At 43.5% G+C, this 17,213-nt stretch overlaps 1 protein-coding gene across 2 annotated transcripts in view; it reads right to left on the bottom strand.

Moving 5' to 3' along the window:
• Positions 1 to 17,213, bottom strand: part of Znf609 (zinc finger protein 609) — a 133,651-nt gene that overhangs the window by 26,330 nt on the left and 90,108 nt on the right. For both annotated transcript variants that reach the window (XM_032910414.1, XM_032910415.1), the window contains one exon: positions 9,486 to 9,711. In XM_032910414.1, coding sequence (XP_032766305.1) covers positions 9,486 to 9,711 — 226 coding nt within the window. The remainder of the gene's footprint in view (positions 1 to 9,485; positions 9,712 to 17,213) is intronic.

A 17,213-nucleotide genomic window follows, 5' to 3' on the forward strand; every position in this document is an offset into this window, starting at 1 on the left:
CTGCCTCCCAGTGCTGGGATCAAACTATGTGCTACCACCCCCTGCCTCACCAAGCTTACTTTATATGAATTCATTGGATAGAAGCCGGGTTCTCACACTTGCGTGATGGTCACTTTAACGATGGTGACATCTTCGCCAGACCATTATGCAGCCACAAATTCAAATTAGCAACATCTTTAGGTTTTTTATCTCATTTATTCTGGCAATTCATCCATTTCAACTCCTGAGTCTGAGAATCAAATGCATGGGTCCTCCAAACTTAGAAATCTAAAGGTATAGGTGTGGCTCCTGTTCCTTTAGAAAGGATTCCTTTCCTAGAGAACCTTCACTCTTCAGGAGTCCTTCACTAATATCCTTAAAGGAAGTCTCTGAGGAGATCCAAGGAAGGCGGTTTGGGGCAGTCTTCTACACAATTCCATGGAGGGTGAGTAACAAAGTTTTTGCACGGTGGAAGCACGTGAAGATCTTTAAAAACAGCAACAACACCTGGTCTTACCCTTAAAAACTTGACTGAAGCTAACTGAGTAAGACTTACTTTAGTATTTTACAATCCCTGCCTATATACTTTAATATACACAGAACCTAGATACTACTGTAGAAAAGGGTGTCTTTAATATAGCTTACCTTCAAATTTAGAGCTGACAGAAAACAAAACCCCTTAGCCTCTTATTTCTGAAATCTTCTCGAGTTGGAAAAGGTAAAGAAGCCCCACCCCCACCCCCAAATGGAGCAGCCATTACTGTCTTCACTTGAGCATTCTAGGCTGAAGAAGTTGAGAAGCAGGAAGAAGGCTGCTGAGGGAAGCCAGAGCACAACACTGAGTGTAGCCTCTCCCCGCTGTGGATGGCGGGAGCCTCTGGAAGAGGCTCAAGATCTGAGAGGTTTCTTCCTTTTATCTCTAAGTTTTCACACTGGGAAATTTGGATCAGATCACATGCCCTTCCTTACACTGCATATCCTCCCTCCTCTCTTGCTGAAGCATAAATACACTGTGGTCATGGCTGGAGGCCATCCTATCAGCTGGAACCTTTCTCTGGAAATCCCTAGAGTTAAGAGGGGTCATAGCTCAGTCCAAGTGCTTTGAGGAAACAGTTGTTGGGCTTGAGATGGACTCACACTGTGCGCAGCTTTACTGCTTTCTGACCTAGCAGGAGGGTTCAGGTGACAGCGCGGCTAGGGCTGCCTTACACACACCTTTGCTTTCTATATTTTTTTTCATTCAAAGCCTGAGAGGAACAGCATACTTTGGAAACCTATTTATCTTTCTGTAACCTCTGCCTGGCAGTTTCAGGGTTTAAGAGAGCAGCACTCAGTGGAAGCAGCAATTCAGGGGAGCAGTGCAAAGAGAAAGGCAATTAATTGGCTGGGATCTAAGGGCAGATGATCTGCCCTGGGGTCTTGGGAAGCCATGGCTCTCCACATCACACAGACAGACATGCCAAGTTTCCATGGTAGGAAGAGGAACTGTTTCTAGACATCCTTCCTTTCTCCAAACTGTGACAACACTTAAGCTCCTGCTATGGACTAAATTGTGCTTCTTCCCACATATACATTCCAATCCAAGGTCCCTCAAAATAGCATATTTGTTGTTTTGAGACAGCTCATACAGCCCATGCTGGCTCTGAATTCACGATTTAGCTGAGGCTGACTTCAAACATCTACACATTCTGCTTCCAACAGCCAGTGCTAGAATTTCAGCAGGACACCACCACTGGCTATTATTTGTAGCCTTATAAAAGGGGACTCTGGACACAGACCCAGAAGCAAGACAACATGGGAATGAGTGATACTCCTATAGGCCAAGGAAGGTCATGGATGGCCAGTAACACTAGAAACAAGGAGTGTTTCTGTGAACAACTGGGAGAGAGAGAGGAGGCCCTATAATACTTTCAGAGTTCTACAGAGTTCTAACCCCAGTATGGAGAGCATAACTCACTGTCGTTCTGAGTCAGTCAGCTTTTACTAGTTAGTTTCAGGAGTACTAGGAAACTAATGTAGCCTCACAGGCAGATCAAGTGTCAATGAAATCAGTCACATTTTATCTTAACTCAAGCCTCATTAAATTGTGGTTGCGAAACAGAAGTCTAGGTCACAGTAGGTGGAGAATAGTGGTAATGGTAGCAAACCAGCACTGTGGAGGGCATCTGCACAGTAAACACACCTGTCATCGTACCCTGCAGGTTAGAATATCAGGGTGGGGAAGAGCTTGGTATCTAACACATGCTCTACTCAAGCTGCACAAATGCTGTCAGTGACTTGCTCTGACCCTCAGCCCAGCTCTCAGTAACTAACATTAGCTTAAGGAGAAGGATAAAACTTTGACTCTTCAAACTCATCTGTGGACTCGATGTAATCCCAATCAAAAGTCATAGCAGGTTCTTTCATTAACAAGTCACAAGCTGATCCTACGTTCGTTCGTGTGGAAATGCTTACTGCTGAGAATACCCAAGACGGCCTTACAAGTACAACCCAGCTAGAGAGAGGACTTACACTTCTAGGCGTCGAGACTTATACAAAGGTAGTTAAGCCATGTAGTATTCATGGAAGAATGAAGAAGACAATGAATGCAAAGAGAGACAATGAGAGCCCAGAAACGGCTTCACGACATTTCCCATTAAGGCAAATGTGTCTTTGTGCAGGGCAGGAAATGGTGGTGCTTTCTGTGAGGTACCGAACCAATTACAGACCCACAAGATTAAAAAACAACCTTAACTCTCATTTCAAACCCTAGATAAAAAACTGGTTAAAAAACCCAAGGTTCTCAGTGGAAACTTAGGAGAATATTATCTAAGACTACGCAAAATTGTTAAACATAACACAAAAACCCACTAATATCAGAAGGAAAAATGCTCTTACTCCTTCCTCGCTTCGTCGTTCTCTGCTCTTCCCTGTCCCTTCTCTCCCCATCCCCACCCTTTCCTCCACGTGCTCATGGCCGACCTTTACTTATCCCCCTTCTACTCTTATTCTCTCATTAAACCTCTCCATGTGGACAGGTTTAATAAAATGAAATTTATACGCATGAAAAGATTGACATTACAGAAAAGGCAAGGCACAGAAGATTTTTATAACACGTTTGACCCACTTCCAGTATACACCAACTACAAATCTATAAAGACCTACAACCTAACCCAAGAGCTGACAAAGACTTAAGAGAAACATCACAGAAGATTTACATAGGTCAGTAAATGCAAGACAAGATGTTAGAGTTGACTATTCTCTGTGAATTCCAGGCCAGCCAGGGCTACAGAGTGAGACCCTGTCTTAAAAGTGAACTAACTGCACGTGACATGGCCGACTCACTGGCAGAACGCTGAGCAGCTCAACATCAAAAAGTACACACTATAAAGATTTATGCATGCACACTTCAAAATGGGAAACACTAACTCATGACATTAGCAGTTGGACTGATGGGGGGAAACCGTGAGGTATTCTGATACTGTGTTTCTTCACCTTAGGTCCTAGTAACACAGGGCATATTCATCCATTAAGTTCAAAGGTCTGTATGTGTGTGGTTCATGTATACACCACACTGTTCAATGAAACTCACTGATAAAAACCCACGTATCTGGGTTTATGGCTCCTGTGCACCAGTGAGGAGTGTAACAAGGCAGGCAGTGGCACATCTGGTGAGACACAGGCCAGTTGTTGCTCAGACAATCAGCCAAGCTGCAGGCCAGCATCTGATGACAGCGCATGGCAGAGAGGGGGAGGCTTCTTTTTCCTTTTTTTAATCCATTCTTTATCCACGCTGATATTGATTCAAGAGATTTTAAAATGTAATTCTAAGAAGAGAGTTAACCACTGGAAAACAGAGGGAAACTTGGTAAACGATAAAATGCACTATTCCACGTACTTTAATGTTAAATGACCTGTGAATCCCTGAGAGGTGCGGGTATCTGGGCAAGCTAGTCCCTCAGTTACTTTAGGGTTAAACATTACGTTTGACTGTGAGCTCAACAGAAGTAGAAAATTATTTCACAGTCTTTTAGGCTTTTTAAGGATAACCTGAAAAAGAAAATACAGGGGAACTTGGATGGGGACGGGGTGGGAGTCTACTCAAGCCTTTGTCTTGTAGCTTGTTGCTATGGAGAAGGCCATGAAGGCAACAACGGGAAGGAATAAAGAACCTGGCAGGAGTAAGCACCGGGGCAGGGGGTTAAACACAAATTCCTTAAGCAATTAGCAAGACCTAAAAATGACACTTTCCATGTTTTCCTGATCCTGCCCCATGAAAGTACATGGGCCTGGCTCCTCACTATAATTTAACTCAGAAACAGAGTGGCCTGAATGGCCCTAACAGAGCCTAATCCTTGGCAGACATAGCGTAAGGCCATTTAGCAATGCTGTCTCATGCCAGGAGGAGTAAGCTGCCTACCCACTCTGTCCTGGGGAAATTATCCCCAGCTCCTAAATTATAAAGCTGATGCCCTGTGATCTCTTTGTTCCATAAAGCCTGAGGGAGAAGGGATAATGAGGAATCAGAAGGGGAGGAGAACGACCTCTAGTTTCAGATGGGAAAAAGAAGGGAAGGGAGAGGGGATGAGAGGGAAAGCAGGACAGCAGGGAGAGGAGGAAAAAATCAATCTCTCTCTCTCTCTCTCTCTCTCTCTCTCTCTCTCTCTCTCTCTCTCTCTCCTCTCTCTCTCTCTCTCCTCATTAAGAAACAGTTAACATGTAGCAGCAGTGTGGGAGCAAAGCTCTGCCTGAACTGGTTTAAAGCTGCTGCCCTGGGAGAAAGGGCTGGATGCCAAGACTGCTGATAGCTTCTGCCCATCATTGCCACAGCAGCTTTCTTAGTGATGCAGGCCCAAGACCTGTGTTTAGCAGTGTGAGCACTAAGGCCAATGAATTCGACATCTACATCTCATCACAAAAAGACCTGACAAGGACTATGTTGCCTTCTGTCCCACACAAATGATCACAGAGCATAAATATTAAGCTCTACAAGGAGCACACAGGTCAACCATCTCTCTTTAGAAAGGGGAGAGCAGAGCACATACTAGCCGAGTGAGCTTATCAACAGAGCAAGGAAACAATAAACTCTGACTTTCGAGTTAAGTCGGGGCTAGGCAAGTGCTCAGACCCAGGTCATTACCAGAAGTGCATTTATGGCCCAGGCTTCACTTACCTGAACACTTAAGCTTCAGCAACTAAATGACTCTTTTGTACATTGGTACAAAATGGGCCTGTGTTCCACACGATCTGAGGGGAATTTTCAAAACAACCTTACCTATTCATAAGCCTACACCCTGGTTGCATGCACTGTCTCCCTGTGCACTGTTGGCATGTGTCTGTGGCGTGGGGGTGAGAAGACGTGGGTTACAATAAGGAATAGGTCTCTTTCCCTTGAAGATTAGTACTCTATTTTGCAATTCGTAAAATAAAACTCAAAAGAGCCTATGATTCAGTTTTCTCTGTAGGGCTTCAGGATTAACTATATGATAGTGGACAGATAACACTATCCACTCGGGTATAGAAACACATCATGCTCTGAAGCACCCTGGGAGGGAGCTGTTGGATAGGAAGAATATGTGGGCTTTTTTTTTTTTTTTTTTTTTTTTTTTTTTTTTTTTTTTTTTTTGGTGGGCAGGGTGGGAGAAAGTAGGTATTGATTTGCCTAATGTTTCCTTTGTGTGGCCGCTGTTGCCATGTAGTGGTCTGTTGCTATGAAGATTTGTGGTGCCAGACAATGACTACTAGGCTTTCATGAGTCTGGCTACTATGCAGTATGCTAAGTGGTGGAGAAAGCTTGGTCACTACATAACCTTTCTCAAGGTGAGTGCTGCCTAAAGCAAGACTGAGGGGAAAAGACAATTAATTAGTAAGAAAAACCAGGAGCTAAATACAAATACTGAAAACTCGGCATTTCACAGTTTATACACAAACTCTACTACACCAGAATTACAAAAGGTCAGCTACCTGTTTCTTTAAAGACGGTCATGGGGGGCTCATTCCCCTTTGAGAAAGATAAGGACTCACAGCAGGTTTGCAAGCAAGCGAGCACTAAGACGCTCTGGGCAGTTTCTTAGGAGTTACATAAGCAAGTTAAACTTCATAGTAAACCACTGCCTAGTGGAGAAAAGGCCAACCCACAGACAAGAGCAAGGCTCAACCAGAGTCTGAAACAGGGCCAGAAGTTTGCCTAACAGAAGCTGTAGAACAGAAGTCATCCTCAGTCTGTATAAATGTCAGCTACTTACTAGTCCTCACTGTTTTCCTCACAAAATCATTGTTTGGTCTTCAAAAAACAAACAAATAAAACAAGTAAATATAATCTGATTGAATTTTCATTGTGGGAGGATGTGAGAGGGTGGGTACAAGCTACCCAGTACAAGTGGAGATCAGGGAACAACGTTCAGGATTTGGTTCTCTTCTTGCACTGTGGATTCTGGGAACTGAGCTCAGGCTGTCAGACTTGATTGTGCTGAACCATCTTGCCAACCTAAGTGATGCTATTTTTGTTTTTGAGAACACATCTTTCACATATGTAAACACACATACCCTCCAAAATTATAAGCTATTAGCAATATTCAACTGTTAAAAATACATTTTATTTATTTATGCTATTATTTTTGAGACAAGGAGATCTTGCTAATTTAGCAGCGTAAGTTGGCCTTGTATTTATGATTCTTTCTTCCTCGGCCTCCCCAGTGCTGGACCACAGCATATGCACTATTCGTGTCTGGGTTTCATTAGATCATTTTAATACATTTTTATTCATTTTAAAGATTTATTTTGGTGTGTGTGTGTGTGTGTGTGTGTGTGTGTGTGTGTGTGTGTACACACTATCACTGTCTTTAGAGGGCATTGGATCCCATTACAGATGGTTGTGAGCCACCGTGTGGTTGCTGGGAATTGAACTCAAGACCTTTGGAAGAGCAGTCAGTGCTCTTAACTGCTAAGTCATCTTTCTAGCTCCCATAGTTTTGTTTTTAATGGCAGAATTTTTAAATAAAAAATTCAAAGGGACACAGCATATAAGTCATCCACAAGCAGAGAAGTTCTGAGTGGCAGCTGGGAGGGCAGCAGAGCCAGGGAGGGCTGCCTACTCAACACCCCTTACCTCCCTGCTTGCCTCTGGGGTTTCTTCACACTCCTGTTTCTGAGAGTACAGCATGCCTGAAAGTTGTTAGTTCTAATAGAGGTGGTCACAATGGGGGCTGGAGATACAGCTCAGATGTTAAAAGCACTGATGCTCTTGCAGAGAATCTGGTTCAAGTCCCTGTACCACATGGAGCTTAATCTCCCCCAACAGGGGATCCAACATCCTCCTCTGACCTCCACAGGCACTGTGCACAGGGTCCACATACATACATGGAGGAAAAACACTTATTTTCACAGAACAGCAGCAGAACAGATCTAGAATTACCAAACTGGTTCTTCAGACAGAAGTGACAGTGGATTGACACTTCAAATCCAATATGGGTAAATATAATAAACTATTTTTGAGTTATTTCTGAAGTATGTACAGCTAACAGCTGGAAGACAAAAATTTTAAAAAAAGTGTGACATGGGCTAACATTAAGGCTGGGTGTGAGGGTGAAATGACAGCATGGGCTCATGCATCTGCACACTGAGTTCCTAGCTGGTGGGGCTGATTTGGAAGGTTGGGGAACTTTCTGAAGATGGGGCCTTTTTACAGGAAGGGTGAGCCTTGGCTTTTCACAGCTTGACCACCCTATTTCCTGTCCACTCTCTGCTTCTTGACATAGATTCACAGTGACCAACCGCCTCATGCTCCTGCTATCATGGCTTCCAGCCATGCCAGCCATGACTGTATGTAACCCTTTTTAAAATGTAAATCCCTCCAGCCCCACAAATAAAAAATCCCCCTCTCTCTTAGGTTGCTTCTTCACGTCTGGTTACAGCTCAGGTCAAGAGTCACAACAGTTAACAACAGAGGCTCCTTTTGTCACACCACCAACTCTGTGTAAAGCACATATAGCAAAGAGACCAACAGTTCTGGCTTAGTATTGCTGTCTAAACAAGGACAAACGATAGCGCCTTCTGGAATTCTTATCTAAAGTCAGACTTGCTGTCTTGGAAGTACCTCAGGTGCAAAGAAATCATTCTAGATAGCCAGACATGGTGATACATGCCCAGTCCCAACTCCTGGGAGGCAGAGGAGGAGGACTAGAAGTTCCATGCCAGAGCCAGGCACAATGATTGATGCCTTGTGATCCCCACACTTGGGGTGTAGAGGCAAGAGGATTGGGAAGTTCAAGGTCATTCTAGACTACATAAGACATTACTTCAAAGCCTACCTTACCCACCTACCTACCCACCACCCACCCACCCACCTACCCACCACCCACCTACCTATCCACCACCCACCCACCTACCTACCTACCCATCCACCCATACCCACCCACCACCCACCCACCTACCCACCCACCCACCCATCCACCCACCCACCCACCCACCCACCCACCCACCCACCCACCCACCCACCCAACCACCCACCCACCCACCCACCCAACCCACCAACCAACCACCCACCCAACCAACCAACCACCCACCCACCCAACCAACCACCCACCCACCCAACCAACCACCCACCCACCCACCCACCCACCCACCACCCACCCACCCACCCACCTACCACCCACCCACCCACCCACCCACCCACCACCCACCCACCCACCCACCTACCTACCACCCACCCACCCACCTACCTACCCACCACCCACCCACCCACCTACCTAACTACCTCTAGTTCAGAACCTCTTTCAACAATCTAGGTAATATTTAGATCTTTGTTTTCTTTTCTTTGTACAAAGTCAGGTGCAAAAGAAAGCCTAGAGGCCTACAAGTATTTTTAAAGTATCTGTATGTAGTTCCTATGATTAACAGGAAAACTGACTCAAGAATCTAGATCTTGAGGAAATCTTGAAGAGACAGGTCCCATGTGTTAATGCACATAAAAGATTCTCCCAGGTAGTCAGTACAAAGAGTACAATGTATCACTCCAGAAAAATTCTTTCCCCTCAGAATGAAAGGAAGGCGTGAGGGAAAGCACTCATTAGAAGGAAGGATGTATACAAGGCTGGAGCATGAGCCTACTTACAATTTCCAGAACTACAGCAAACATCTCTAGAAAGGGTAAGAATATTAAAAAGTGTGTCACCTCTCTTTCCACCCTTTGTGTGGGCATGGCCAAGAAGAGGGGACAATGAATACTCTTACAGGTGCTTGGCATTGTTCCCATCTTTTTTTTAAGATTATTTATTTATTTTATGTACAGCATTCTGCCTGCATATGTGACTGCGGGCCAGAAGAGGGCACCAGATCTCATTACAGATGGTTGTGAGCCACCATGTGGTTGCTGGGAATTGAACTCATGACCTCTGGAAGAGCAGTCAGTGCTCTTAACCACTGAGTCATCTCTCCAGCCTGTTCCCATCTTTTGGTGGCAATATTTATACCACTAATCCTCTAGGGACTCTTCTGCAGAGGCAACTGAGAAGGGATGATGGACTTACCATCTTCTGTTTCCTGCCACACGATGCCTTCAAGGTTGACACTGGTTCCAGGCTCACAGGGGCCTAAGCACTCAGGCTCTGTGGCTAGAGCCACATCGCATGTGTTGACTCCAACTGATCGGGTACGGACCATGATCTGCTCACAGGGAGATGAGATGTCATTATTGACCACCGGCACTAACAGGTGCAGCGGCAGCACCGCTGGGGTGGAGACCGGGGACTCCATCTGTAAGAGAAGAGAAGCACTAGCTGAGCTACAAGAAGACCATTGGAGGACACACTGATTCCTGTATTTAACGTAGTCCCACTTGTCCTTTCCTCTCAACTTCTACCTCCTGATCCCACTACAAACATGTGGCTTAGATGACAACATCTCAGACTAGAAGCTATGTATTTATTTACTTATTCTTGTTTACTTAAAAGAGAATGACCCAGGTTAGCCTCAAATTCCACGTGTAGCTAGCAGAGGTTGCCCTTGAATTCCTAATCTTACAAATATTGATACTAAACATGTGTTATCATGTCTAGCTTTATTTTCTTGTGTTTGAGGGAGTCTCACTTTGTAGCCCAGGCTGGCTTTGAATTCATACTAACCCTTCTGTCTGCATATGTCTCCCCAGTCACCACCTAAGGTCTCACCTGGATAGCCTTGGTTGGCCCAGAATTCTCTATGTAGACCAGGCTCCCTTAAAACTCATAAAGATCTGCTTTGCCTCCATCTCCGAGGCAGGCAGAACCTGAATTCTAGTTTGCACTACACAAACAAAACCAAAACCAAACAAAACAAAATGGCAAACAGACTTCTATTTCCCCAGCTTCTGAGGTATACATTACTGACACCATTGTATTTCCTACTAGCACTCAACCCATGAGCTTAAAATGAATGAATACAGGCTAGAGATAAAGAGAATCCAGATTTAGGGATGCCATTATTCCTAATTATCCTAGAAGTTTTAATACAACTTTAGCTAGGGGAAGGCTTACAAATTGTAGGAGGTCTGGGAGCAATCTGATAGGAATTTCTTAAACTCAAAGTAGCTGTGGTTGGTCAATGAGGATAGCGTCTTCACACAGGACACTAACATTGCGTTTGTCTGCGATGGAGACATAGGAGATGGTGCTATGATGCACAAGCCAATCCATTCCAGCATAATAATCTACTTTGAAACTTAGAGCCCTACAGAACATAAATTATTCAAGTTCCAGAATAAAACACACTTGGAAGTAACAAGGTGGATGGTTGTCCTTTGTTATTTATGTTAAATTTATTTTTAAAAAAGATTTAAAAATTTTTATTGTATGGGTATGAGTATTTTGCCTACATACATGTCTACACACATACACTCTATGTATGTGTGGCTAGGAAAGGGTCAGGGGTTAGGTCTCCTGGAACTGCAGTTATGGATGGTTATGAGTTCCCAGTGGCTGATGGGAACCAAGCTAGAGCCCACTGTAAGAGCGGTGAGTGCATTTAACTGATGAGCAGCTATCTCTCCAGCTCCTTACTTAAATATTACCCCCCCCCCCAACTGAGGACCAAACCCAGGGCCATGTGCTTGCTCAGCATGAGCTTTAATCTGAGCTAAAATCCCAAACCCTTCTTCCCCTACTTTATTTTTTTTTTTTTTTTTTTTTTTTTTAAAGATTTATTTATTTATAAGTACACTGTAGCTGTCTTCAGACACACCAGAAGAGGACATCAGATCTCATTACAGATGGTTGTGAGCCACCATATGGTTGCTGGGATTTGAACTCAGGACCTTTGGAAGAGCAGCCAGTGCTCTTAACCGCTGAGCCATCTCTCCAGCCCCCCCTACTTTATTTTTAATTATGTGTGTGAGTTTGTGTGTGGATGACCTTGGAGGACAGTAGAGGATGTCAGATTCTCCTAGAGCTGGAATTATCAACAGTTGTGAGCCACTCAACCTGCTCTGGAAACCTGACTCTAGCCCACTACAAGAAAAGTTGCACTCTTAAGGACTGAGCCATCTGTCCAGGCCCTCGTTACTGGCTGAATACTAGCATTTATCAAGTTGACAAATTACCAATGGTGAGTCTATAATGCCCAAATCCTAGCTAAGAATCTTGCAAACATATAAAGTACTTAATACACGCATGAACTGATTTCCTCTGAACACATGACACTAATCAGCAAGCTTAGAAAATGAGTTATGGGGCTGGAGAGATGGCTCTGAGGTTAAAAGCACTGACTGCTCTTCCAGAGGTCCCGAGTTCAATTCCCAGCAACCACATGGTGGCTCACAACCATCTGTAATGGGATCTGATGCCCTCTTCTGGTGTGTCTGAAGACAGCAACAGTGTACTTATATATAATAAATAAATAAATCTTAAAAAAATTAGTTATGGATTTGGTTCCCTTCTCCTTATGAAAGACTCTTCAGCTGGCTTAAATCTGGTTCTTTGGAGTGACGAATCCTGATCAATAGATGAGCCTGACAAGGATGCTAAATGTGGTCTTTGAATAGAGGGACTTTTGGAAACAGAAACAGCCACGATCCAAGCTCCTATGAACTCTGGCCTGGGGTTAAGTTAGTGCATGGCCGCCATTCTGCCTATAAACTACTCTCCCCTATGTGTACCCTCTCAGACTTGAAAAACCTAGTCTCAAAGCTGTTTAGATACTGCCTGCGTGTTTTTGTAGCTGGCTCTAATTTCTTAGTTTACAAAGTTACCACTACTACAGATCAACCAACACTTTCAGAGTTCACAGAATGTTCACATATTGATTCTTTGACTAATTTTGGTCCCCAAAGAGCTGCCAAAAAAAAAAGCTATCAATACCTTTCTACTCACACTCCCCAACACTACCTTTTTCATAAAGTAAAATGAAGTATAAGCTATATGATGAGTGCTCTGTTCTCTTGAAAAATCACAAATTTGTAATTTCTTCTTGTCATGTGGTAGGCCCTTGAAAGACTCTTTAAACTTTTCACACAAGCCAGGCATGACGGTGCGTCCCTTAAATTAATCCCAGTACTCAGGAGGAGGAGGCAGGGAGATATCTGTGAGTTCCAGGCCAGCCAGTGTTTGAGACCCTGTCTCAAACAAACGAACGAACAAACAAACAAAGAAACAAACAGCTCTATACATAGGATCTGGGGAGATGGCTCAGTGGGTATAGTACAAACATGAGAACCTGAGTTCAGATCCCTAGCACACATAGAAAAGTCGGGTGTGGTAGTGTATATCTTTAACTCCATCAATGGAAAGTGGAGTAGAGATGGATGGTTGATTCCGGGGGCTTGTTGATCAGCTGTGCTAGTCAAAATGGCAAACTGTGGGTTTAGTTAGAGATCTCGTACAAAACAAAACAGGGGAGCAATAAAAGAGGGCATCAGATACTCATGTCTGGCCTCTCTCTATATATACATGTATGTGCACACACACACACACACACACACACACACACACACACACACACACACACACTCACTCACTCCATAGGTTTTAAAGTAAACTGGAATGTTCCTACTACTACTTTACAGTGCTGATATACAGCTTTGAGAGGTATTGCTAGAAAAGTCAGAAACAATATATAGACCATCTACATTTTATCTACTTCTGTATTTCCGTTCTTTTTATAAGAAAGAACTAAGGTTGAGCAGTATCAGTCAGTATAGACAGTTTTTCTTCTGGTACTAAGGTAAGTTCCTGCAAGGTACTGTTTCATGGATACCGAGACTGATCTAATCTAGAACACAGCTGGGTGTGGTGGCCCATACCTGTAATCCCAGTATCCAGAAGGCTGTGGCTAGTGGATCACTGTGAACAAGAAGCCAGTTTGGGGTACAAAGGAGTTTGTGATAAACCCCGTTTCAATACCTCCCGGATCCTGAAGGAAGTCAAACCAACCAATCAACGAACCTCCCAAAACAAAGAGCAAAAATCCTTCTGTGAACTTGCGATTGCCTTGCTTGCATATGCTCTGTCTGAGGCAGCACTGTCAGACACAGAAGTCACCAGAAAGATAGCTACTCCTGCTCTCAGTCCAGAAAGGCACTCTAGTATGCTGTCCGTGAGAGCCGACCTCAACTCTGCACTGAGGACACAGAAAAGATCAACTGTAAGGTGGAAATGCACTGCTGCTTCTGAGCAGTCTACATCACGCTAACTTAGCTAGTGAGCACCTCAACAGAAACTGCCTGCTACACCCCAGGATTGTCTTGTTGCTTGTTTGTTTCTTAAGACAGAGTTTCTCTGTGCAGCACTAGCTGTCCTGGAACTCACCAGGCTGTGGCCTCAAACTCAGAGATTCCCCGGTTTCTGCCTCCAGAGTGCTGGGATTAAAGATGTGTGCCACCACAGCTGGCTAATAATTAACTGTTTTGTTGTTATTTTTAAAATTCTTTTGGTGGTGTGAGGTAAGGCCTCACTCTAGTCTAGGCTGTCAAAGCTCTTGCTGTGTAGTCCAGTCTGGACTTGAATTTATCACAACCACCTGCCTAATATCCCATCCTTCATAGTGCTGAATTTACATATATAAGTCACCATACCCACTTCCAAAGATTTTTTTCCTCCCTTTGGAGAATCCAAGTCTAGCCTTGAAATTAACATGTGGCTGAGGATGACCTTGAATTCCTGATCCCCTCCCTGTACTATTTTATCTGTTGGGAATGCCACTAAGCCCTGTTTATGTATGACTGAACCCAGGCCTCCTGCGTGACAGATAAGCACTCACTCTACTGACGGAGCTGCCTCTCCTGCTCTCGTAGCTCAGTAACACATACGCCAAAACTGTCCTGCAGGTCAGAGTCACTAAGCAGAGCTCTGTCTCTGTATGAAGTCAGCTTTGCTTTATTATGCACTGAATTAGAAGGGAAGTATGGGAAAGCAAAGAAATCTTCCTTTCCAACAGAAATCTAAAGAACAATCACAGAGAATCACAGTTTAATTATAATACCAACTCAGTTAATTATCATCTGGGTGCAGTTAGAATCTACACAAGTCATATGCATTATCAGTAACACTGTGACACACACCTGACAGTCTAGATGGCGCCAGGTGGTGTGGTGTGCACACCTTTAATCCTGGCACTTGGGAGGCAGAGGCAGATGGCCAGCCTGGTCTACAAAGGGAGTTCAAGGACAGCCAGGGCTACACAGAGAAACCCTGTCTGGTAAAACAAAGATGAAAAAATGAAAACTCTAGATGGCTGACAGTATGTCTTACTCAACTATTTTCTGGAACAAGCATTGCTTGCTTCATTTATCACTCTGCAAGAAAATTAAAATCAGAAAATAACTCACTTGCTATCTTTTTCACATACATAAGGCCCAAAAACAGACTGTCAATCAACTGGCAACAACAGGGAAAATAAAGTGTAGGGATGTGAAAAGTTAAGGTCATCCAATGTCTCAATGACTATAACATAAGTTGGACCAATTCTTAAATCTCTGAATTAGGACATTTTTACCAGGCCTCCCTGGGCTCAGTTACATAGCCAGGTAAAAAGAAAAACAAGCAGAAGGCTGAAAAGAGACCAAGAATTTGGAACAAATCCGAAGTTCCATAAAGTCCATTTCCTGTATCTTTTGGTGATATTTCTTTTCAGTTCACCTTTCATATTAGTTTAATAGCATCCATTAAGGTTCTCAGTAGCATCTATTACGGTCCCTGGGTGCTGACAGGCAGGCAGCTCAGAGATAGGGACAGAGAGAATAATATAGAAAGGCCAAAGTCATTAATCTCCCCACAAGAAGTAATTATACACTGACTTCCACAGGAGAGGCACTGATGGAGAAAATTGTTCAAGGCTGTAATAAAGTTTTGGGATAGAAAATGTTCTAAAGAAGAAATATTTGGGACAGACTTCCTTCCTTTTCCCCTTCACAATGTGAATTTTATACCTTAATGCTTCTAGTTAAAAGGCAGAGAGGAGGTCAGTGGTTAAGAGCATGTCCTTCTCTTACAGAGGACCTGTTCAGTTCCCACATCCCGATCAGTGGCTCAGATGGCCTGTAGTTCTAGCTACAAGGAATCTGCCTTGTCTCTGCTGGCCCAGATATTCCCACATACACATAACTAAAAATTAAACATATTAAAAAGGCAGAAAATTAGTTATACTGGCAATGGCAGTAGCCATAAGAAAACCTTTTCCAAAAAAATAATTCATGCAGGAAAGGATAGATACTCAGATTTATTCAAAATAATCAGAGAAGACCATAAAGAAAGTAGGATGTTAAAGCTGCAAATCATAGGGCAGACTTGTAACGCCAGTACTTGGGAGGCAGGGGCAAGAGGAAGTTATGTTATCCTTTGATACTCTAGCCCTACACTCTACTGACTATTGAAGCCTCCTCTCGACAAACCAAACCAACCAACCAACCAAATCACTGACAGAACTCATGCCTACCCTTGACGAGGGAAAGAGTTACCTTCTCTAAATGCTCATTTCTTTGGCAGAATTACCAAGGATAGATAAAACTTACCTGAAATTAGAAGCCGTCATCTAAGATACATTTTTTAATGAGCCCATAACTGTGAGACATTTTCTCTTTTTTATGTAGCCTTTTTCTTTCTTTTGCCTTTTTCTTTTATTGAAAATATTTTTTCATTCAATATATTCTAATTATAGTTTCTTCTCTCCCCTTCAGCTTTCCTATCTACAAATTGTCTGCCACATCTTGTGGTAAGAGAGACATCATTTTCTACAGGAAACTTTCTTGCCCTTGGCATTTAAGTTTAAAGTATAGGTCTAACACTTCAAGTGGTATGACAACTATTGTAATAGACGACTCCTCCTCCTCCTCCTCCTCCTCCTCCTCCTCCTCCTCCTCCTCCTCCTCCTCTTCCTCCTCCTCCTTTAAAGACAGGGTCTTACTATCTAGCTCTGGCTGGCCTCAAATTCATAATATAGACCTCACTGGGCTCCAACTTGAGCTGAGCCTCTTGAGATCATCTTCCTAGTGTTATGATTACATAGTTCTACCACGTCCTGCTACTCAAACTTCTCAGCAGCCAAGCTTGCTGAGTTCTATACATATCTTCTACCCACCAGACCCTTGAGATGCTCAGCAGGTAAAGATGTTTACTGCCAAGCCTGATGACTTGTGTTTAATGCTCCCCAGAACCTACATGATGGAGGGAGTAAAATCAAGGCCCTTAAGTTGTCCCACATATGTGCTATAGCTCTTTTCCCACACACAAAAATGCAATAAATACAATGCAAAGCTTGTGTGTTTGAGACAGAATCTCATGTAGCACACATTGTATATAATTGTTGTAATGTTTGAACGAGAATGTCCCCCATTGGCTCAGGCATTTAAACACCTGGTCCTCAGGTAGTGGTACTGTTTTTTGCAGGGGTTATGAAGTGTGACATTGTTGGAGGAAATATGTCACTGGGGTAGACTCTGAGTGTTCATAGTCTCACTCCACTTCCAATTTGCTCTCTCTGTTCTGTCCTTGTGGCTGAGATACGGGCTCTCAGCATCTCTTTCTGCTGCCTTGCCTGCTGCTTGCTGCCTTGCCTCCATGACACGACAAACATTTTCTTCTCTGGAGCCATAAGCCAAATAAACTCCTTGTATAGGATACTTTGGTTATGGTATTTTTTATCACAAGTAACAGAAAAATTATCTTGAACTAAAAGACAGACTGGTGGAAATCTTAGCTGTATTAATAGCTGGGTGGTCACAGATACATTATACCCCTTCCTTCCTTCTTTCTTTCCTTCCGTCCTTCCCTTCCTTCCTTAAGATACTGAGC

This window comes from Rattus rattus, chromosome 8, assembly GCF_011064425.1.
Source record: "Rattus rattus isolate New Zealand chromosome 8, Rrattus_CSIRO_v1, whole genome shotgun sequence".
Classification (NCBI taxonomy): domain Eukaryota; kingdom Metazoa; phylum Chordata; class Mammalia; order Rodentia; family Muridae; genus Rattus; species Rattus rattus.